Source organism: Camponotus floridanus, unplaced genomic scaffold (assembly GCF_003227725.1).
Source record: "Camponotus floridanus strain SB8 unplaced genomic scaffold, Cflo_v7.5 scaffold28, whole genome shotgun sequence".
NCBI lineage: Eukaryota > Metazoa > Arthropoda > Insecta > Hymenoptera > Formicidae > Camponotus > Camponotus floridanus.
Window position 1 is genome coordinate 1879311 of NW_020229414.1, and position 26124 is coordinate 1905434.

Consider the following 26124-nt stretch of genomic DNA (forward strand, 5'->3'; position numbering starts at 1 on the left):
AAATTGCTAAAGTAGCAGAGAATATCGTCCGAAAGTTTTCCGTCTTTTTGCGTATCCACCATCGCCCGAGTAAAATCATGTCTGTCAGAAAATCGGCCTTAATTATAGTTAATTTTCACGAAGTATTCCCACAACAGCCGAGAGTTCTCTTGCAGAAACTCTTTATTACAAACGAATCCTCCGGCACTGGCTTATCTTTCGTCTCTCTTATTTGATTTCGAGAATTCTTCTTCAATTTCACCCCAACTATCCTTTTACGCCTTTTGCTATATCCAATTTTGCGTTATCTTCTGCGACCTAGGAATCCTCCTAGGAGGTAGGATTTATGGAATATCTTTGGAAGCGAATTTGTTGTTACATGTATGACGCGAATGGTTTGAAAACTTTTCCAATAATATATTTATCATCGGAATACTTTTTTATGCAGAACATAATTTTTTCGGAGCAAAATGAATAGCAGCGAAAAAAAATAGACAAAATCTTTTCAATTATATTGTATTGTTTTAACACATCTTTATCTATGCGTAGAATTTTTTATCAATCGCGACAGGCATTTCACAAATAGAGACTAAATTATTTATTTATGAAATCTACGATATACATGTGAGTAATTTACGTTTTGATTACTATTACCTGTTTAATGATATATTGCTATAAAAGTATTTGATATAATTGAAACTATCGCAATTTAGCATTTCATAATACGCGATTATTTAATACGTTCCGTCGAATATTCCGTGGCAGCAAATCGATGTATAGACGCCAGATGGTACAAGTTCTTGTACCTGTTGCTAGTCTGCAGTGATGCGCTATATCAGTCATTTTCTCTTTAATTAAGGGAATTACAAAGTGAAATATCCGTATCGCAAAACGACCGTTCTTTACTCTTCAAAAAAGAACTCGGCAAAAAGGAGGTTCAAAAAATTTCATACTTTTGGACCGTGCGTTTGCGTTTGTTGCGACAAAAAATTGGACAAGGAGATATTATTAAAATTTGCGTGGATATTTTGTGCGAATGTAAATCAAAGTTTGCGCATTTTCGGAAAAGTAAAGTAATTATTTCAGGTAAATCGTTTTAGAGTAACGAGACGTTATGCGCCCGCTAAAATTTCGCGTGAAAAGTAGCCACGGCCGTTGCTTTTTGAGCAGATTCAAAAGTGATAATAATTCCGCAATCTCGGGGATTAAGCCAACGATAGAAAGAGATTTCCAAGTTTAACCCTTAACCCGCCCGACACTCCAGTAATGTTCCGAGGTGAGCAAGAAGGGAATTTAACGGTCCGACACGGAAGAGAAATATCCTCGGGATTGTACAAAAATCGCGGTCGTAAAAAAAGACTGAGCGCGGCGGCAACGACGGGCAAAAAAGAATCTCGATAATCATCAACCTTCGCGCGGAGTCGTCTCGTTCTCCGAGATATTTCTGAGGGAAATTACTTTTCCCATTTGAAAATATTCAAAAATCCAGCATATTTTTGTTACGAGATACTGCTTTGCAAACCGTACCATTCTTGCAAATCGCACGTAAATTATTCAAAATTATCCGTCCATGCATGCTACATGTGATTCTATTGTATCGAATGATTATGTTACCCAACGGCCACATTTACATGAATAAAACAATGAAAAAAGAGTGCTGGTATTGAAATTGGTGCTCATCATTTTAACCCCGATGTTTTCACTGATGACATTCTTTCCTGCTGAGCAGATACCAGAATCTTTCTACGTAATATTTTTTCGTATTCGTATTTCTTATGGAAATGAGTTTCCGACCTAGTCATGCGGTTCGCAAGCTGTTGTTGCTGAAAAGATATGTTGTTAAGAAAAAAAAAAGAGACGAGAGAATCGACAGGAAGTTCGCAAACTTCGCTATACTCTATCAGATAGATTGTGTGCAAACTTAAGAGTTTTTTTTATTTTCTTTGTTCTGAAAAAAATTCCATTTTCGTAGATTACAAGGTACTGCATTGACGTCGTTCGTACATATATATGAACTTTGTTATATAGTTATGTTGTTGAGACTGTCGCATAGTAGACAAGAAAATTATCATAGCTCATACATTATCCGAAAGAAAATATTCCGAAGAGAGAGAACATATATTTTTTTTTATCTTAATATATCTTTAAGTAGTTTCTTAAAACTTATGTATTATTGAGTTTTAACTTTGTTATCATTGTATATCATGCAGTATACAATTTTTCAAGATAACCAAATTCTTTTATTTGGCGAAATTTTATTGCGCCGAACACAATTATGAAAATTGTGGCATAACAACGTCCGAAAACGAGGGTGATATTTAGAGAATCTATTGTATGTCACGTCCGCTCTAATAGCGTGTCATTATCGTTATGCGGTTATCACGATGCAACTGTTATTGTTATTGTTAGTGCAGTGATTAGCGCGGTGAATACCGACTTTTTTTTTTGCAAAAGATTCATTGGCAAGGATTTATGCATCATTATGCGAGCGGCCGAGAGGGAGTCTCACGAAGACGTCTCCTCGTTTAACTAATCGATTTATCTTACAAATGAGATTCGATTGCGAGCGGAAAGCGCGGCCATTACTTATTGTTAGTCCGCTAAACTAACGAGGGAAGAACTGTGAACTGATTGAACAGTTGCTCTGAACAGGGTTCTGAATCTTTATCGACGTATTCGCGACTGATACGTCGGAACAAAGCAATATTTAGAACGAGTAATTGCAGTTAATTTGTTTCTCCTCCCGCGCGCAATTAATTCTTTGACAACTTTAATAACGCTTTAATTAACTCCCCCAAAGCTTTTCAAGATTGCTAGAAATTTTGCATTATTTCACCATTCATCACACCATTACCATCATGTCAGCCTTTATTCATTCGCCTCCTCCACTCTTTTTTTTGATGCACAAAATATTCAAATATTTTATATACATATATATACAACGTATATATATGTGTGTGTGTATGTATGTAATAGCTTTCTAAGTGGGTAATTATGGACACATGTCGAATTGTGTCGCAGAGCGAGTTAAATGAAAAGGAAGATAATCTGCACCATATAGCTGCTACCATACAACCGTAAATGTAGCTTCTACATGTAAAAGAGAAAGAGATAATGATGTATATATATGCTAACGTTTTCGTCTATTAAGCGGCCAACGTTAGTAGCTTTAGGTTTCTGAATATATCTGGAAATGAAAGTCAAAGGTTCTTCATCTGACTGACGGTAATTAAAATTTATGTTAAGTACACGCGCGCGCTATCTACATACACACACATAGATAATACAGGTCATATGCTTCAAATACCTTGGCAAAAGGTACTTCAATGTTGATGTTTAATAAGCCGGAATTAAGTCTCAACAACGTATTAGACAGGACTCTACTATGGCAGCTTTGACATATGTTCTGCTTCCATTATTTAGAGAATAATTTGATGAGACTGTATTAAGATAATCTGACAAGGCGGTGTCAAACTCTGTGAAAACACATGTATGTATATGTATGTTAAAAGTCACGTTTAAAGTACAATTTGTTGAGAAATGTTAAATAAGAAGCAACCACATAAAACATATAAATAAATATTAAGATAAATTGACAGAAAGCGGTAAAATAAAAATCGACAATATTTAATTATGTATTTTATCAAAATTAAAAAATGGAAATACTGTTACTTTTCTTAAAAAAAATTAGAGATCTTAAAAAATCATCTAAAGAATATATAAAGAAGAAATATAATAAGAAAGACAAAATTTTTGTGAATCAATCTGTAGATATAGGCAAAATTTATGAGCAAATATCAAGTATAAATCATCTTAAGATTTCATAACTTTAAAGTACTTTCAAGAGATCGCCATTCATAAGATGCCATTTATAAGATCGCCATTTATAAGATGAAACAATTGTCGTTTGACTTTATGTACTTAGAGACGGTCACACACACCGGTCATTATATTTCTTGGATGAGTTTTCGTGACTTTGCAAGCTTCTTAAACGCTCTGTCTTTTTCCTCCCTAGCGATCGCGATAAGCGGAACCGTTTGACGTCGTTCCGCTGCGGCAAAAGCGAAAGTTTCAAGAAGTTCTGTCACGTACTCTTGGGGAATAGTTTCCGTTTCACAAAGATTCATGTCGTCCCAATCGCATTATGGTTTCATCCACTCGCATACGAGTGTGGCATAGGAGTTGTAACTACGATGTCGTAAATTCATGCTATCGCGAGCGTATAAATCTGCATAAAACTAGTTGACGTATTGTGCAAACGGATTATAAATATGCATACGACGTTAGCTCCACATGTTGGGCGCAAAGTTAAATTATCGTTGATCGTATCGGATCGAATCAACTCTAACAGTCCCTGCATGCTTCCTCGGACTTTGCTTGTTGGTGTTTGTTGTTAAAATCCCTTTATGAATAACGTCATGTTGCGAAGTGCAGTCGTGAACGAAGTTATCGCAATCATAACTATTACATTGCTCCAGGCATTTATAGTGGAGTTAGAAATGCATATCTCGGGATAAATAAGTTGACATCGTCGTCCCTTGATACGTGTGATAGCTAACTCGTATGATAGTGGAATGGATCGTAAGGAATATATTTATGTGTAAGCAAAATATAAATTTTTCTCAACATAAATAAAATAATAAATTGAATTAAATATATTGCAGTATTAATTAAATTATTTAATGTTACGATAATGTACGATATCCATTTTGATACTTTCGGAGTAAATAGAGATAATGTCTTGTGTGTTCAAAGGATATAACTATATTAATTAAACAGCGCATATCATTATAATTAATTCTATAATAAAATAATAACATTACCCAATTTGATATTAATTCGATTATGCTCGTGACGCACTTATACTAAACTAAAAATAATTTCACATTTATGTGATACAGATGAAACTTATAACATTACTTTTAATTTACTCTCGTTTTAGTAAACATTATTTTCAATTTTTCATAATTTTTTTATGCAAAATAATTAAGATCTAAATTGTTTATTTAATACAAATATATTAGAAGAAACATAATCTAAACTGCTTCTTAATCTTCATTTTACAATCTAATTTTTAAAATATTTAATTCACGGTAAGCAAAGAATGAAGGAGTTTATGCAACTATAACTTACTAGTATTTTTTACTACATTTTCCTTCGTTCCTGTTGTCAAAAGATCGCTTTTTTTATTTTGAAAACATGTAGCACATATCAAGTTTAAATGCGTTTACATCCGTCCATCCAACTTCCGTGCCCGTTCGTCTTTTATCGTTTTTATTCCGCAATTTTAATTTTCCGGGATCATCGTCACACAGAGAAGCGATATCGCTATATCGATCGATCTATTCGCGCATGGATCTTCTATCGGCCAAAACTAATAACGTTTCGCAAATATACCGTCCGGTTTTCGTGGATCGCCTTCGTTTCCATCGGTCTCCCGACGTATCGCAACCTAGATTACCCTGTATATTGTTGTTTCGCTTTTTTCTCTCTTTCTCTCTGTTACTCTATTTTTGTTTCTCGTTTTTCATGTCTCAGAAGAGTGAGGGTAACATGACGCAATTGAAGTTCGCCTGATTGGCGATGCAAACCGAGAAATATCGAGGCTATTTACAATTTAGCGCTATTTTTCATATGATGATATTTGAAATCAGGGAGAACAAAGGGCGAGGAAGCCTCAAGTGCTTCATACACCGAGTTCACGGATTCATATCTTCAAGCGCGTGTCCGCGCCAGAATTAAATCCCATCGGGGAGTGGTTTTCGTGCCAGTTGTGTGTGTATGCGTTACTTAACAAACGAAACGAAATGACCCACAATCAGCATGACAGTCCAGGAATCGAGAGTCTCGAAAGGAATACAATAAGCGACAAGGCCTAAAAAAATTATCGTAACGGTATTTGTCATTTTTATTGAAGAATAGCTATCGATTTAATCATTCATTTAATCATTCAATTATTCAATCTGATGCATCTCTAAGCGAGAAGGTGTAGCTATAAAATGTTATCTTCTTTTTTTTTTAAGAAGACTCGTTTATCGTCGTCGGCAATATTGCTCGTTATATAACTTGTGCTTCTGTTAGGGCGGACACAAGAGAGGCAGCTGCCATACGATTTACGTAAAGTGATCGCTATACCGGAGCGCTTTAATGAGAATTTTAACGACTGCACGGATTGGCAGGGGAAAAAATTAAAAAAAAATAGAAAAAAAACAAGAAAAAAATGATAGATGCAATCGGATAGATGAGAGCGAATTTTCTCGCAAAACGAAGCTAATTCATGTTTTTTTTTTTGCATTTAGCGACGCATTTATCCCGTGTACAGTAGTGAAAAACTGAACCAAGTATTTTCGACTATGCCGGACACGTGACTGTGACATTTGTAATATGCCAACATCGTGGCCTTCTTATCGGATTACACCCGATTGATCCACCGAGAGGCACCTCTCCGAGGCGCACAGTAGCTGGCATGATTCCTATCTCCTAATCCCTTCCTCTCCTATCTGCTCGAGTTACGCCTATGGAATTTATCCGGAATCTCGGACCCGGGCCCGGTATCGTAACACACAGTCGATTTGTATGTCCGCGCATACGTACGTACGTAGGGCATGTAATACATGGAGGTATAATACACGCGACGAATCCGCGCTATCAGAAAATGCCCGAGGGCTACACACGGGTCTTGCTCTGTATCTACGTATATATGTGTCATTTACAGTAGCACCTACACTTGTCCGTTCTATGGGTTATCTGGAAATGGGACCGCGAATTATGTAGAACAGATCAGTGATGGTAATCGCTATTGATTAATTCTAGAGTGAGATTCTGCGGACAGGATAATCTCTCTCGCGGCGATTAAATGTGTCCGCTCATTTATTCCGAATAATTTTGAACATAATAATCATACCTAAGAATAATGTACAACTTTTGAAAAACTACATCGTACTGTTGATATTAGGTATAATTTTTGGTAATTTTTCGTCCTTGTAATAATACAATTTTAAAAAAATTAAGCAGCATGATTATTCTTTTAAAAATCTTGTGCGAAATGTATCGCATAATTTCTATGATACCAATGAGAAAATTTACAAGATGTTCGCCGAAGGTTGAACATCTTATTCCGCTACACAAATGAAGATGTCAACTTACATAACATAAATAAAACAACGCAAGGAAGCAGTAAAGAACGAAAAGCGGAATAGTCACGTTTCGCGCATCGTAAACTGTCCTCGCGCATCTCAACCTATCTTCGTTCGTGCGCGAAATATTTTTGCCGATGAATTCGCAAACGAGCGTAATATACTTTACGTTTTGCCGACACTATAATACACTTTATGTTCTCCTTCTCTGCGTAAAAACGTATCGCATAGCCGTGTTTACACGCTCTTGGCTAGTTCTGCAAACACTCGTCAACTATCTCGCGCGTTTCGCACCCGTGTGCGTGTCATCGCATGCACATGCAAACGTGCGAGTCGCAATTGCATGCGGGAGAGCAGGAAGGCTTTTATAGAACCGACATAGGTGTAGCGCGTCGCAGAATCCCAAGGCGACGCTCCTCGGCATTATCCTCGGCTAAATCCCGTTTACACCGACGGTTATCCCTAGCTAAAATCCGCTTAGGCTACGATGCTCGACTACAGCTAGAAATCCGGGAATATGACGGGACGTTCATCTCGCGCTCGCTGTAAATGAGTACTTGGATTTTAAGAGACACGCGCCACGAGATGCGCACGAGATCGCTTCCTCGGTTTTGTGAACTTTATCGGAAATCATTGCGAGAGATTATCCCGATGCGCATATACATACGAGTATTTGGGAATGTTTCCTTCACGATGCATTTCGTATTTCAAGCAAATAAGAGCGAAACGCACGCTTTCAATATTTTCTATAATTATATAAGTCAAAATTATCTGGTATAAGTAAGATTTGAGATTTCTTCCACAAAAACGTTAGTAAGTAACAGATTCAAACGTATGAAAAATTAGCAGGTAATATCTAGCACTGCATTTTTGCTGTTTTATACTAGATTTACAAACTAAAAAGTAATAGGTAGACGAAAAGTGAAAAAGAAGAATATTAGTCATATTTGAGAATTTGTATTATTGCATTTCTTAAATTTGAAGACAATTGTTAAATGTACTGTATAACCGAATAAGGCTCGCATTTCAATCTTTTTGCGACTGTGTAGAGTGGGAATCTAGGGCTGCATCTTATATTTCCTTTGAATCAAACGTTACTGATAGGAACTTATAGACTACAATATAGGATAGAATTGTATTCGGCAGCGATAACTTTACAGAATTACAGAGAAAGTTAGAAAATCAGCAAGTATCTAAAAATCTTGATAGATACTGATTGTAACACATTTATGATATATAATTTAAAACTTGTGGATTTTATTTATTTAAACATTGGATATTGCATTTTTATTTACTAGATTGTGAACACATTGCATAATTAAAAATAAGATTATACAATTTTAGAAGATAATAAAAAATTGCAGTAAAATTTATTAATTTCATTAACCATTAGCAAAATATTTTTTTTCTGTGTATATTAATTGCGTCATCATCATTTTGTATAAAAATTTTAGTTTAAACAAAATGTTTGTGTCAATGCTATTAAAATTGTTTCAAAATCAACTAAAAAAACACTGGATTTTAAATTTCACTAATAAAAAAGCTTTAATCAAAATTACATTATACAATATAAAGTTTTCTAATATATATTAAATCACTTTTTTAAAAAAGGATTATAACTTGCATGTATATATATTATAATATTAATTTTTTTAAATGATAGCATTGGTATCTAAATTAAATTGAATTCTAAATCTTTTTAATCTGTTTCTTGATTAATTTGTATACGTATAGTTATAAACAATACCTGACTTCATCATTATAAGCACAATCATGTGATGACTAACGCGGATTTGCAACTGCGCAGAAATTAACTTGTTTGGGATTGGCTGATAGAAGCGAAATGGATTGTAAACTGTATATCGCGCGTTTATTTAAGCGGCGGTCAAATTATGCAAATTAGCCGGCGCCAATCGAATTGTTCGAGCAGGAATTCTCGATGCAGGCGATGCTCAGAGATTTCGTTCGCACGCGATTGTGATTTATAGTAGTTCCCCTAGATATTCGTCATCCACCAATTCGATTCTCCTCAGGCACAATCGATACGATTGTCGCTTTCTGTCCGATTACTTGTTTGCGAATTCGTATATTTTTATTTTGTTCTCTTTTGCCGTTAAAATAACAGTAAAAAATATTAAATATAAAACAATAAAAAATATTATGCGATTCAAATAATATAAAGTAAACAATATATATGAATGCATTTATTTATTGGAAAAAATGTTTGCAGAAATGAAAAGAGAAATGGTTACGAAAATGTTTTACGAAATAAAAAATATGCGAATTGTGTAGTTATTTTACACGCTTATGTATTAAGATGTTAATATTATTTGTTCTGATCACATCTATAAATAAATATTTCAAAACAAAAAAAATTTTACAGTAAAAATAATTTTTACATGAAATGTAAAACTCGAAATATATTCTCTCTTTATTTTACAAAAATATTTTTATTTCTGTTAAAAATGTTGTTTTTGTTCGTACACTTTTTTATTCGTATACTCTATTATACTCTAACTCATTGTTTTAATGCAGCTATCAGCATATAGTTTCAATTACTTTTAAGATAACGATGAAGAAAGCGAAAGTTTTTATATTCATTAAACCGACATCATAGATTAAAGAATTACAATGGCTCTTTTTAGACAACTTGTACTAATGCCAAGTTTTAACGAGAAAAAGAAAGAGACCGTAATTAAGTGTTCGCCTGACGCCGAGAAAACGCATTAAGAATTTATTTAACTACAGTACAGAAAATGACTCTTATAAGCGACTCTCTTATAAGCGACGAGAAAGAAGACGTTCGGCTTTTCGCGCTCGGATAAAAAAAAATTTTACATCCGAGGATTTTATTCACGATATAAAATTCGTTCATTTTTGCACTCCCGCCTACCTTATGCCTTTATGTGAATATTGCTATGTGCTCTTCTTTTATTATGCCGCGCATAGCGATATAAAAATCGTTGAAAGAATGGAAACTGTATCGCTATTTTACCGGAATATACCAAGGAAATCTTTCGCGTTCAGATCAACGTGAGTGGGCGGATGAATGTACAATATAACGCATTTCAATAGGATGGTTACATTTAACACTAACGGAACTAGCGGAAGAAAAAACAACAAAATATGCAACTATATTTATATCTTCTATTGAATCAGTTTCTTCACCTGAAGAAGAAACTGAAAGGAAGTTTAAGAAAAAGTCTAAATTAAGAATGATTTAATTTCTTTATTCAAAAGATTTCTAATTTTCCTAAGAACTTGAAAATGTTGGCTCTGCATTTAAATGACGAAGTAAGTTTTCTCTTTCTGTGCAATCAGAGCTTCCTGTATTTTACACCATTAAATTACGCATTTTATTAAACAAATTGTAAAAAAATTATTGCTACCATTATAATTTATCCTGAAGAATCTTATATGGATTATATGGATTATATAGATTATGTAAAAAAGTAATTACTAGAAAAAAATTATATATATATATATATATATATATATATATATATATATATGTATTAAATTCCTTTCAGTTTTATAATCTCTGAAATTAGCATTTTTAAATCTACTATATCACTTTTCAATGTCATTATCTTTGAGAAAATATATCTTTATCGTAATTCAATTTATTTGATGATTTAATTGTTTACATATTAATATGAATTTTATTCTTATATTCATATTTATTGCTTCAGCTATAAATAATTAAAATAATACGTGAATAGTACACATTAAGCATATCATCGATTATACATATAATAAAAGATTAATTTTTATCATATTAATGGTTTTGAGATAGTTTTATCACGATGATGTTTTTCAGGTGACGGAAATGTCAGCTTCGAAGAATTTGTCGAAATTGTGAGTAACATCGGAGCAAACACAGCTGCTCCCTCGGATCAGGATCAAGAAGAGCAAGAATTGCGAGATGCCTTTCGGGTGAGTATAATGAGCGCAATTTCCCGTTGTTTGTTTCATTTGAATTTCTGGTTCGCGTGGCTGGCTGCTTTTTTGTCTTAGATTGATGCACGCAATTGTTAGATAAATTTTAATCATGGCCATACGTAGATAAAGCACGCTAATATCGACCGTAATCCGTATTTTCTCGCAGACTAAGCGATTTTTCGATTGGATTACCGAGATCGTTTTCGGTCAACTTCTTCTTTACACGAAGCAAGTGAGAGGATTTACTCCAACATCCTTTTATGTGATGATAGAGCTTGCTTCTTTCGCGGGAGATTTAGATAAGACGATAGCTAGTTTGCAAATTACGCTCTGACGGCTCCTTAGGATATGACATTGTTCACAGAATGCAAAAGTTTGTAATGGCCAAGCGACATGCACTGTGAATACTTGAGTATTCTATGCATACTTTATGCATCATATTAATAAGTTTTCTGCTGCGCGGATGTTTTATGGTTGAATAGCGAGACGTTTGATCATTTTTATCATCAAGAGTATATCACTTTTAATTTTTATTTTCTGAGAGTCCATAAAATTTATTATTAAATTGTTTTTAGAAATAAAAAAATATTCAAATAATCTTATTTCTCTTAAATTAATTACGGTCAGGTTTTGCATACATTTAAACTCCTTAAATCTGGAATATTCAAGATTATTTTATGATTATATCTCTATTCTTCTTCAAAGTCATTTCATTATTACAATTTCTTAAACAATTTTTTATTTTGCTTCATTGACATGTTTTTTATTTTATTTTACTTTGTTGACATGTTTTTTATTTTATTCACTGCAATTACATTAATACGATCTTATTACTTTGGATGTGAGTTGTATATATTCTTCTCGCTTGAGAGGATTTGCTCTGCATAAGAAATAATAAATAAATATTAAATAAGTAAACGAGCAAATAAATTATATATATATCGGATTTACGAAAAATTTGATTCGAGATAATCATGAAATAGGGAGCAAACCCGAAGTTCTGAGCTCAAGGTTTTCGAAGAGTGCAATTCTCCGATCTCTCCGATAATAAAATACATTTCGATCCCATGTTGCTTACCCCTCATCGAAATTTCCGACACGTTTACCTACCATCGAATGTGAAAAATGTATAAAGCACTCGATGACATCGATCCTTTAATACTCGTGGCTATGTATATATAATGCGGTTATTTAAACTGACAGGTGGGAGGATGCGAGGTAAAAAATAAAGAAAATCTTCACACGATATCCCTGCGCGCGAAATGCAAATGCCATGAAAGTGGCAGTGAAGTACGTTTGCATATATACGTAAAAAATTCGATAAATACTTCGAGCAAAAATTGCATACAATATTTGTGCCGCTTAGAGCGAAACTTCACAGCATAAACTGGTATTATTTTATTTCATTTGTCACCGAAAGAAAATGTGAGAAGGTAGTTCTTAACTTATTTTATTTCTAAAATTTCTTCGTTGCGTATATTTTATAGATCAAAGTGAATAAGATAAATTAATATAAAGAAATAAAAAAAATGATCAGAATTGATCTTTGGCGGAAAAACTGCACCATATATTTAAATTTTTTTTTTTTTTAATTAGATAATTGATAGATTTAAGATTTATTGAATCTCGATAATATCGAAATAATAAAAACATTTAATCCAGATTATACATTAATTTTAAGGAATTTTATGCAAAATGCTGAAAGATGAAAGAATCATAAAGCTTTACGTTTTTTTGCTTGTTATCAATGAAGATATTCTTTTATGAATAATGCATTTGCCCATCGTACATGTACCTTTCACTTTACGTTAAACTATGGATAAATCAAGATTAACACAAAATACTCTATTTAATGCAGCGCGATTTTCTAAACTAGTGTTGCAAGAAAAATGCATCCTGCAATACGTATAAAGTTATTATATTAGTTACCATTAAATTTGATCGATTAAAACTCTCGTAATAAAGGCACAAGGTTTCGGATTTTTTTTAACGAGATTGGATAGTTCAACGTAAACATACACACGAAAAATACACAAATAATCTTTTGTCTATGAGAAAAATAGGCACTTAAAGAATATCTAAAGACGCGGGCGGAATTTATCGAAAGTCTGCAAAAGTTTTCCAATGAAGAAGATAAATCTAAGAAAGAAAAGTTCGTAAAGAGATAGAATCGCAATGATATATATATGAACGGATACCTTATCTTGAAAAGATAGTGAGGAGTAAGGTTATACTGGGAAACATGGAAGTGCCGACTTCACCAAAAATGCACTCGATCGGTTCCCTTACAAGTACCATTGGTATTTGTCCGGGTTACTAGACCAGATCGGTTGACTGTAGTCACCGTCCGACCCTATTCACTCGTGAAGAACGTACGAAGCTTTTGATTTTACGGAATACTGAATCTAATTCACGCTGACCTCGCATTCTCGAAAGACGAGCGTATTTCGACATTCTAACCGAATGGAGAAACTCGTAGAGAAAAGTCGTATAACTGTCGTATAAATCGTACAAGCGCAGGATATAATATATATGGTCGCAAACTTGCTTCGCGAAAAAAAGTATATTTTTTTCTTTTCGTCAATCGGACACATCCGGGATTTTATATTTCAATCTATGCCGTTAGATCTCAAGATGTTTCGTCAGATTTTTTAGTTGAATACATTTCACGGATTTCATTCTACGCGAGTAGATTCCGAGATGTTTTTGGCGGATTTTTCAATCGAATAGATGGTTTTGAATACGCGAACGAATTTCATGATGTTTTCAACAGAATCATTTTAATCTGAAGCGAGAATGACAGCGAAAATTACGGTGATAAAGCAATTCTGATTCGTTCGTCTCCTCGAGTAGAAGATTATAATAATTCCATTAAAGTCGCTAAATCTCAGAAAGCTTATTAAGATCGAGGGACCAAGTGGAGACAAGCATCAGCTGATCCCGATTATTACTCATTGAACTTTCTGCCGCGTAGGCAAATGTACATTTTATACGCTTCGTAAAGTCACATTGGAATAGAGAATGGCGATTTACTTTAGATTCTTTCGATCGTTACGTCCTTCTGCTCTTTCCCATGGGCCAAGTTCTCCTCTATAAATATTTGTGAGTTTCTTCGTAAAGAAGAAGAAGGACAAGAAGAAAACTTTTGTCTCCGGCGCTTTGCACGTGATGCAATCATGGAGTAGATCAAACCAACGAGATTACACGTCGCTTTTTGGAAACCATCGATTCCCCTCCGAGTTTTATCTCGATTAAAGACCGCATTTGAGCGCGATATCGCTTTTGGGAATAAATGAGTTTCTCGTCAAGGTGCTCAAATAACCAATACAATGTATAGCGACATCTCTAAAGAGAAGTTAAGAGATTTTATTTTCACGGGTGATATTTAATTGAAATCGGATGCTGATTAAATTTACAGTAATCACATTTATTTATGTGTTTCGCAATTTAACGCGCTGCAAATAATCTCGCGAGCTGTTACGATGATACATAATCGAGAAGAATGTCATTTAATTTGCTGACGAAAAGATATTACGTTATACAAAGTAAATACCGAGAAATCAAATCAAAATTATTTATACTTTTCATGATATTAAATGCCGAGTACGCGATGATTTACGCATTTAAAACTAGATCGTCGGGATTTGCACGTTGTATTGCTTAATACTGCGTCTTTGCGAGCGCCTTGGCTCCGGTTTATCTTGACTGACAATGAAAGGACCTCGCATGAAAGGACCTCGCAGCGACCCAGTTGCATCATGTAGCTTCTATTCCGGAAATATACCGAAAGATTGTAAACCTATCCGGATGGCTGAACACAGAATCCAAGCGGCAGAATCAAAACGAAGTATAAAACCGGTTGGAATACTTGATGTCTTAATAATATGTCTGTTGCACATGCGCAACATTTACTTTTCGACTAACCGATTATATTATTAAGGCATTCCGACTAATATTCTACCCTATTAATTAGTTCTTCGAAGTTAATTACGATGAAGAAAGCACGGTTAAGTCGCATCGACGACTCCGGTAGGTAAATATTAGTAGCGGTTTCAGAGCGGCTTAATTAATGCACCTTCAACTAATTTCTTCTCCATCCGCATATTTGCCTTGAAAAGATCCCCGCTTTCTCGTGCTAGAGAAGGAAAGAGATATAAAACGGATAGACCGCGGTTCTTTTCGTCAAACAGGAGCGATGCTGCGCAACTACGGTAATCTAATATATAGAGTAAAAAGGTAAAGTAAAAAAACGAACAGCGCCAATTTCCCTCTCGGATCGCATCCCTTTTAACGCGCACTTTATTTGGAACGATGCTGCGAGCTTCCTTCGCGAATATATATCTTCAAGCTTCAGCAGTTTGGTAAAAGGCTGCGCTAAAAGTGTTGCAGGTTTCGTCTAAAAGAACGTTGGGGCTCTCCATTAACTGTACACAGTTCAGATTCTAAACATTCACCTCGCTCGCCCGTCTAGTTTCCGGCAGAGACTTCTTCTCGAACCATTCTTCCCCGGAAGATACATGTCGCATTCGAAGAACAACGTTTTGTCCAACAAATTCTCGTCCCAGTATTCATGCTCCATTCATCGCGCTTATTCGCAATCCGGTCACACATTTTTCCGTTTCTTACTATACCTGAGACCAACATCCTGGGGAACTAGGTTCCGCGACCGAAAATGTGTTCCGTCCAGTCAGTCGAGATTCGCCCTCGTTTTCGCTGTGTCGACAAAGAATAGATCTCGATCTTGTGCTGAATATCCTCCTTCTTTTCTCCTTTTTTCCTCTTTTTCTCTTGATCGTTTCTTATCTTTGTCCGTTGGGTTTAATTCTTTTAAGCAAAAGATTCTTTATTTATCTCTAATGTTCATCCCATGTGGATGATTATCGAAAGATTAATTGTTACACGTTTAACCATGTATCTGTTTGTAGCAACATAAATTCATTCTTTTTTACCCTTTGTTTTAGCTGCATTTTAGCCACGATGCATGCATGCAGAAATGCGAAAATAAAGCATAAAAAATATATTTTTAAAAATATAAAAATATGCTCAATGATTAAAAAAAATATAATCTTGACACTTACATCAGAATAGTAATCATTTTATAATGTAATTTTGTTTTGTGTTATTAATTTAACTTTTATCTGTATTATATGAAAGAAAATTTAAAAGTAAAAGATTAAAACACATTTCTGTAGTTAAAACCAGTTTTGTTACAATTGTCTGGACTTCTTTTGTTCTCGCGCCTCCATCTGTACTCGAGTCGTACTGGCCTCTAAAAAATACACTGATATACGCTTGTAAGCGAGTGAAGAACGAACCAACAAACGAAAAACACAAAATCAAATTCATTTAAAACTTTCTTTGATGTACCGTCCATGAGTGAATCGGACAAATGTTAATTAAATTCTAACGAACATTCTATTTCGTATTTGTACGCATCTTCCGAATTTTAACGATGAAAAAATCCGCATCCCGTTTGCTCACATACTTGTTGTTAGTATTCATTATAATTTTTTTGATAAAAAAACTTGGCATTTGATATTTCTTCGATTTAAATAATTTATTAAAAATTTATTTTTAATAAATTATTTAATTATTATTTAATTTATTAAAAATTTATTTTTAATAAATTTTTAATAAATTATTTAAATCGAAGAAATACCAAATGCCTCTCTTTGATTTCATTCTGCAATCATACTTGCATATTTTTATAATATCGAATATAAAATAATTGGAAAATTTTTCAATCAACTTTTAAAATAAAATAAATCTTATTCTTAATTATTCTTTTAAAATATTTTAGTTTTCAAACTAGCGATCTTCTCTTCAGTTTATTTTTCTCAACATTTTTTTTATACAATTAAAATTAGAGATTGATAAAATTAAAATAACATGACTCTGCATTCGGCTCATAAATTCTATCGATTTTCGGAAAGCATATTTATTCTTGTAATCGATATTAGCATAGAAATGATAAAGAAGCGATAGACAGAAAGAAAAGAAAATCTCACCTAGGATAGCCGCTGGGTGATGGAAACAAGTGTGTCAAACTGTTACGCCACAATACATTCTAATGACGTCTGCTTCTTGGAGGACTTCTGTCGAAGAGCTTCTCCCCTTGCACGACTCTTTCGAATTGTCTACCAAGATTTCTCCGAGCTACTTCTCTGTCACTTGTCTGCTTACTCGGCGAATTCTCACCGTGTCGGTGTTATTTTTCGATGTTATTCTCTCAAAGATATGCAAATCACTCTCTTGCATTCTTTCTTTCTAACGAAATGATGCATTGAAACGTTTGCACAAAAATCGAAGAATTTTACGACTTTGATAATCTTGATCAAAAGTGATGTATGACATTGTTTAAATTTAACAATGTGCATAATCAAATATCGAAATTATAACAATTTTTATATTAATATTTAACGTTTTATAAAATATTTTATAGATTTATATTATTTATTTTAATGAAAATTTAGTAACAAAATATAAGATGTGTGTATAACTAACTTAAATTTAAATCATGCAAATATTAAGTTAACTATCACTTTTAGAGCAAGATTAAAAAATCAGATATTTTCTGGAAACGAAAAAAGAAATGTGAAATTTTCTGTAATAAAATGAAAGTATAAATACAAATAAAAATAAAATGAAAATAAAAGCACAGTATATGATTTGTAGTCGGTAAATTATTGCGAATCTTTGCGCAAGTCGTCTTATCGCATTTACTTTTAGACGATCTAATTGTTCTTCATTAAATTCCTGCTGGTTCCGTTTGTTATCTGTCATCTCTGAAGTTATTATGTAGAATTTTTTTATTAAATTCTTTCCCGTAGGAGCTCCTTATTGTTCAAGGTTGTCTTTTGATTGTTTGCTGTGAGTTCTTTCATGCTGTCTCAACACGCATTTAGATACTGCCTGTCGCCGTCTGCGTCGTTCTCCCTTATCTATGCGAATTATGTAAATCGTTCGTTCAGATTTTTCCTCAGGCACGCATACGCATTATTGGACTTACAATAAAACACGCCCAAGTTTAAATTTGTTCCAGTGACAGTTTGATGGCAGGATATTGCGAAATTTCGCAAGTTTACATTAGATACATTGCAGGATCAAGAAACCTTTCTTTTCTCTTTAGCTTGCTTTACGCTCTTTTATACAAAGATATAATGTATCCTGCATACACCAATTGAAATTTCTTGGCTATTCAAATTGATTATTTTAATTTCTATTGTTGCATATAAAATGCCATTTTATAAAAAGATTCTTTTAGGTAATTTTCGGGTATTTTATTTAGCAAACTTTATAAAAAAAATTATTAGCAACATAATAAATTTAATTAATAAATTTTTATATTAAATTATCTTATGTTTAACATTTTTAAAAAATATTGCGACAATTTATGATAATTAGTGAAATTTTTTGAAGTGTCATTATTTGAAAATTATTTTATATTTCACATGTATAGAGTTTGCTAACAATGAAATGTGATTCCATGCTTTTTTGACTTTTTAAATTGCATAGCTCGGTAAAGTGTTTAACGATCGACATTGGGGTCAACGCGACATATTGTAGTTACAAAGTCGATATTTTAATCTCCGCGACTCGACTACCACCGTGACGCCACCAGATTGTATCATATCTGGGATAAAAGATGTGAAGTGAGGAGGAGAAGTGGAAAATGAAGAGAAGGAGAGAAAGTACAGGAAAGGTATAAAGGTAGAAAACAAGTGGTCAGAATAGAAGAGTAACTTGAAAGCAGCTGTAAAAAGGGGGTGGGCGATTTAACCGCAACCTGCCGAAGGGTATCATGGATAGATAGTAAGATTTATGACGTGAGAAGAGAAAAGGGAAGTTCTCTCATGTGAGAAAGAGAGAGAGAGATAGAAAGAGAAAGACACGAGATTACATTGTGGAATAACGTCGAAGTCGAGATCTGGTAAAATCTAATATCCAAACAATGTTTGTGTGTTTTGCAATCTGAAAGAGATTTATCTTATATCAAAACCATGATTTTCACAAGAGCCATTTATCCGGAAATAAATCAATTGTAACTAAATTCTACGATTGATTTAATCGTTTCGGGAAAAGCCTTCCAAATTGTGAATAAAAGGATAAAACTATTCTCACGACACAAAGGAGAACACGATAAAAAAAGAAAGTATGCGCAAGCACGGAACGTTTCAAAAATCGCAACAATTCCCTCGAGGCAAACTAAAAAGTCAAAGTACAGTGTACTAACAGCGAATATAGTGTGGCATAACCGCCAAGATAAAAACAGCGAGAAAAACAAATATATAGACCAGATGCAAGCGTGCAAAAACAAACAATAGCAATCGAGTGTATCCGCTGCAGGCAATATCGAATTGCAAAGTACAAGAGAGAGTCATTGAAGATTCGCGCGTAGTAGCTATTTTCACGAGGGTTCGACTGTCAAACCGCAAAAACGTCGGCAACGAATGTTGCGACTATAACGCATAAGTTTCTTTTGTACGATATCGAAAGAACAACCGTATACTATTCTGGAATTTTCACATTCGTGATACGAATGTTACAAAGCTACGAGCAATCTATAAGTTCGTCGTTTCGAAAGTGCCATAATTCAAACTTCAAAATATCATGAATAAATATTGGAGCATAAATGCTGACGTATTCCAGCGAAAGATTCAAAACTTGACGTGAATAACTTTCGAGAAACGAGGAGGAGAAAAAAAGGAAATAAAACGTGTTCCGAGAAAATTTGATGACGTCGGCAAGATGCAGCGGAAGCAGTTTTACACTTCCGGAAAAAATTTAGGAGATTCCTTGGTTTGCATTAGCATGCTAATGAACGGTTAATCGCGTAGTATTCTTCTTCGACTCCCTTATCGGACAGACAATGTTACTAGGGTAAAGGGAATGATTTATTTTCGCATAATTCCCCGATGTATATGTCTGGAAGTGACAAGAGAAAAAGCACACAGTACGTCCCTAACATCGAGATATGGAAATCGACCATAATCTATATAAATGTTTCGTTCATACGAGAAATTCAAAAGTATATACAATATACATAGTTTTATTAGCAACATCAACATTCGTCATTTTCTTAATGCAAATAAAAATATTGTGATTTTTTTACATCGCTGAACATGAAAATATATTGGGCTTTCAGTAAACAATTCAAACTTTGTAATAATAAAACTGATCAAGATCAATTAAATTAATAATTATTATTACAAATAAGCACAATTAATCAAATTAATAATTATAATTAATTAATTCCAATAATTAAATTGATAAATTTTCAAGACTATTAATGCATAATTCTAAGACACTAGTAAGATATAAACAGGCCTTGACTAATATCAATTAGTCGGAATAATCGAATAGTCACTAGACTAAATGATTTACTAATTGCTTTAACGATTGTCCAATTACTCTCAGTCAATAGCGATACATTAAAAATATATATAACTAGACTATCTCCTAAATTCTAACGAGAACGGTGATAAGAAACTTAGGCCTATTCCAACTCGGTGATTTTTTTTCCAACCTTTTATGTTCCATTTCCTTGACAAGGTGATACTTTTTTTCTGACATTCGTTGAAAACGAAACCACTTCAATAATTTCCACGGAGGAAAGTGACAAATATCTGCATATCTGTCATGTTAGCTTTGTACCACACTGCGAGAATATTCTTCACTCACTTTAGCTCGTGTTATCGCATCACATGTAGCGAGTTATGTAAGCATAAAGATACAATTATTCATGAAATTACAGCATAAGATAATTTTTTAATTATTTCTTCGATTATTGTACCAATTGTCTTATATGTGAGGTACGTACGTGTGCTTTATGAAATTCACAAGTTTAAACGAAATAATATAAAAATTATACATTTTTTATATCTTTATATATTGTAATTTTTTATATACTTCATTTTATATATACTTCACATATTTTTTGCAAGTTTTATATAAATTCCATATTTATATAAGATATGTAGAAAAAATGGATCACGAGGCATTCATGATATAAGAGTGAAGTTCTCCTAAAAGAAAATAAATTGAAATTGTAAAATAATATTTTTTATCCAAGAAAGTTTATTATTTTTTTTGAGAAAATCAACTTTTCAGGCCGAAAGATTACATTTTCCTATTTACTTAGGCTTCTAGAATCTCAAAGATCCTTTTATTCTCATATGCAACGGTCTTAACAAAATATAAAATATAAAATGTCAAAAATGATATTTTCTAAGAAATATATTTTAATGATTATCAAAATAAAAAATTTTAATGTATTAATTAAAAAAATATCTTTTATTTAAAATAAAAGTTCTTTAATATTTTATATATGTGTACTATAACTTTCCTAATATAATTCATATTACATATTTTTTAAATTACTTTTTATAAAATAAAATAAGTTATTTTTTTATTCATATATTTCTATAATTTTTATATCAAGATAACAACTTTTATAAAAGTCATATGTCATCTTGATATACGTTATTTAAACTTGATTTTGTACACGTTTCGATTTATTTTTTCAATCTTTCTCTTTTTTCATATCTTTCTTTTTCAAATCCAACTGTCGGAACGAAAAAATAAAATTCTGTGTAAAAGTTCATATTTTGCGAAATATAGCCACTGTGAAACTTATCTATCTAAATTATCTATCTAAATTATCTATTATACGCAGAAAAGCAGTTCGATGTTTAGGATAAGCCTCTTTGCCTTTACAAAGGAACAAAGGGATGCTCTACTGGGTATCGGACGAACAGGAAGAGATTGCAAAGCAGTTCGACGACGCATTCTAAGCCCTGTTCCTCTGTACTTGCAATAACTTCTCATTAATATTACTTAGACAAGCCGTGTGAAACAAGCTGGCAATATTCGAGTTAGTAATATCATGCATAACAATATATTGTTTCCAATAGCAGGTGTTTCTGCATTGTCTTGTATATTAAATGCCCTCTGTAATAATTCTCCCACAATCTCAAGTTTCGCAGAAGCGAAGAACGGAAATGAAGAATTATGCGAGTAACCCTTGTGCGAATTTGACAAATTTCGACAATGCTCTTTTCCCTTATTGCTTCGATAAATTTATCAGAGCATCATTGAACGGAACATTGCTGGAATATAGTAGCATAAGCGATCGTGTACCAGACATGAACGTTCCAAAGAGAGCAATTCTCCGATGCAACATCAATCCGAATTCTATTTCGAGAAGGATCTGAACGATTCTCGCGTCTATTTGCTTCGATTTCATACAAATTGTGCCACTAAAACGACTGTCGCAATAAATAATAGGACAGAATGATTGATCCCTCGTCTACAGCCTCTCCGTATCTGTCCGTCTCGGTTTCCTTTCTCAATGAAAAAGTCGATACCGTTCGTCGGAACGTCCCTGTGTAATAATGAGTGGAAATAAAGACGAACAAGCGAAATTTCTTCGCAAAATGAGCTTTGAAGAGAGGCTTATTCTCCGCGAAATGAAAAGAAATAATATTTGTCGCATCCTTTTTCCCCCGAAGCCGCTATGTTCAGTCTCGATTGCGATATTACAAATTTAGCGATGGAGGGAGATGTAGTAACAAAGTCGGCGTGAGAAAATATCAATTTCTCTCGCGCTACATCCGTGATTATCCAACATTTCAAAGAAATTGAAATTAATAAAAGTTGTTGACATAAACGACGCAATTAAATTTTTATTTCTTGCCATTTGAGATATTTTATATTACAATAATATTCCCCGCAAAAGAATTAAAAAATAAATGAGCAACATTTTGCATCGTTAAGTTGAATTAATTTTCTGTTTATTTGTCACACAGGTATTCGATAAACATAATCGTGGATATATCACTGCGTCGGATCTTAGAGCAGTATTGCAATGTTTGGGAGAAGATCTTTCGGAGGAAGAAAGTAAGTATAAGTTAAATATTAAGTATTCATTGATGGTCTGTTGCGAACGTGACGCGATTACAGATATAACTTGCGTCGATATTCTCCGTTTAAAATACTTTTGATAAGAGAAACTTTGGCAATAAAAGCTAAAATAGACCATTTTCGTCTAAACGGGCACACCTAAACCCGATTGATTCTCCGAAAACGTATTTTATGGTAGAATTGTGGCGTGGTACTATTCGAATCAATATCTATTTAATACATTATTTTTCATCAAAATTTATTCTTAAAATTATTGTTTATTTGATATCGATATTATAAAAACAATTATCCATCATGATTGTATTCGTAAACAAGTAACATAATTCTGCAAATATAATTAATTAATTATAAATAAACTAATGCGACTTTGCAACTTTACAAAAGCAACTAAATTTCAATCATTTCTAGATAATAATACGTTTCAAAATTAGCTTAAAGTTAGCTATTTTTCAAAGAGACTAAAATTGATGGTCCATTTTCAGTCTAACTTTGCTGAAAATAAATCGGATTGCAATTTTGTCTGATCAAATAAAACGGTACTGTATATTGTTTCTTCGTGCAATATTTAACAGAATTTCCACGAGAAAATGTAGCATTTCTCCAATTCGCTCTTCAGTTATTATCTTTGCTCTGGAATATTATTTGCACACTTGCCCTTGTTATTTCACAGAGTCACAAAACTTGAATTTCCTAATTCTGCTTGTTGACACGCGCCTATCGCAAATCCTAAAGACCACGTCTTTATCGCACCTCACGATTATTTTACCGTGAAAACGTCAGCTTTTCTCTCGCACTCGTGCCAATCAAGTGTTTGCACAAATAAAGCAAGCAACGAACTCGACGAAATCACTCGTGTCATCGTAAACGCCCTGTCGCGCCACAATATCGATTATCGTACGGCTCTTGCCGTAGATTACGTGGATCATCTCCAAGACATATTTCCAATTAACTATTGGTAATTTGATTTCCACAAATTTCACGCGTATTGGAAAACGTATTGAAAGAGATACGCTTATATATCCTTCGGAATACATATTATAAAGTTATTAATTAATACGACTTTGCTTTTAGAATTAATGCCTTTATGTATCGCCATTGTGGATATTCTTCAGACACAATGCATGCATTCATTAATCCAGACCGCAAATCACGACATAATTCCTCTCGGATGCAGGATATTAATCACGATTATAACAATAATCTTGATTGAATAATATCTGAAAAAAAAAATGTAGGAAAATCACAAGATATATCTCGATAACGATATCTATCGATAACGAGCGTCTTTTTCATTTGACAAAGAATGATGTTTTGATCTGCGATACAAATGTTCGTGAATACATACTGCTTAATTAAAAGACGACTAAATAGATTATAAGGTACGAGTCTGGGGAAGACACGAGTGAAAAGATTAACGTTTTACCCATACGTTTCTCCTCGGGCAAAACTCTTCTGGGAGATCTTAATTGCTCTAGAGTAATCTCTCTGACACACGATAAAGTGCAAGTTTAAGGAAAAGTGTAGTAAAAGTTTATATATTTAAAAGAGTATTAAAAAAAATAATTGACGTTTAAAGTAAACGCGCACAGTACTCTTTTGCGCGAGCGTAATTACATTTACTTATAGTTATATTCTTACAAAAATGAACGAGAAGCAAGGAAGTTATCGATATTACTATTGTTCAAATATGATTTAATAATTATTAGCTCGTTACAGACGAATAAATGTAAAGAATGTTGGCATTATCGCAAAATTAAAATGTCAGTTTCAATATATCCGGTAATTGTACGCATTTCGTTCATTCATCCAATATAAACGAAAGTATAAATAAAGTAAGAAATAGATAAAGTATAGATAATGTTTCTGCATCGAAATGTAAGTAAAATATGTTCGTCTATCCGGAAAATCCTGCTTATCAATCGATAGTAATTTGATAATCTCGCACGAACGACGATCAACACAAGTTTCTTGATTGGCCGCAATCAATTTAAACTAAATCGCACAAAGTTCAGGACAGACGCCACAATTGGCAGAATTATGGTTTGTAAACTATTGTACATCTCTACGTTACGTTATTATTATATATCGCAACATTAAATTGTATTACATATTGCGGTTTGAATTTTACGATCGAACATTAGTTTACGTGATATCAGACACATGGCTCAAAATAACTAAGACATCGCTGTTTGAATGACTTTATAAATCATTGAATATCAGCGATTAAGAAAGCTAAAATGTTATATTTTCATAAATATGTTTATAATGAAGATCAACTTTGAATTGAAAAATATGAAAAATTCTCAGAATATTATTTATTTTAAGCGATATGTATGTGAAAATAAAGTCCTTATTAGTTTGAATAATTATAAAACTCGAAATTAATAATAAGGATGTTTAATTATAGTTTTTTATTAATAAATAATTATTAATAAATAATTATTAATTAATTTTGGAAATTTCAGAAAGGCATTTCAAGAAAAGTCCTCGAATGCCAATGTTGTCGGACCATATATATATATAATGCCGTCTTCATTCCTTTTCGTAGCCATAAATTCTGCGTGGAAATAATGCGGATATCGGCAATATCTTTCTTTCGGCATCGATGACAGCACTCGTGATACGAATTAATCCTCACTGCTGAACACGGCAAAAATATATTAATTGAATTACTACAAGAAAATATATATGAATTTTTATGCGAGAAGCTGATAGAAATGTTCGCTTGAATTTGCGTCGAATTTAAGACACACATTTTTTAATCGTATCTGAAATGTATCATATAATTTTTCTTAAAATTTCCAATCGTAATCGATGATAATATAAAAATATGCAAAAATTCGCTCAATTATCTATACCTCGAAGTAAATATCCAAGATTATTTCTATAACAACAATTCTCATTCAGCTGAGTCAGCAATCCCGAAATAAAAACAACTGCATGATATAAGAAGCTTTTGTTTTGCTTTCAGTTGAAGATATGATTAAGGAAGTGGATGTAGATGGGGATGGTAGAATTGATTTCTACGGTAAGATTTCTTTTGCATTATATTACAGTTTCTCTCGTAAAGAAAATGCAGTAATAAATACAGTAAAACCAAAAATTTCAATTTTTATTCTTGAGCATGATTCATCCATAAAATGAT

General features: G+C 33.1%; 1 protein-coding gene across 3 annotated transcripts in view; it reads left to right on the top strand.

Annotated features, from left to right (window-relative positions):
* The window catches only part of LOC105256720 (calmodulin), a 54479-nt gene that overhangs the window by 26504 nt on the left and 1851 nt on the right, over positions 1-26124 (top strand). For all 3 annotated transcript variants that reach the window (XM_011266903.3, XM_011266902.3, XM_011266904.3), the window contains 3 exons: positions 10936-11051; positions 22865-22955; positions 25951-26007. In XM_011266903.3, the coding sequence (XP_011265205.1) occupies positions 10936-11051; positions 22865-22955; positions 25951-26007 (264 nt within the window). The remainder of the gene's footprint in view (positions 1-10935; positions 11052-22864; positions 22956-25950; positions 26008-26124) is intronic.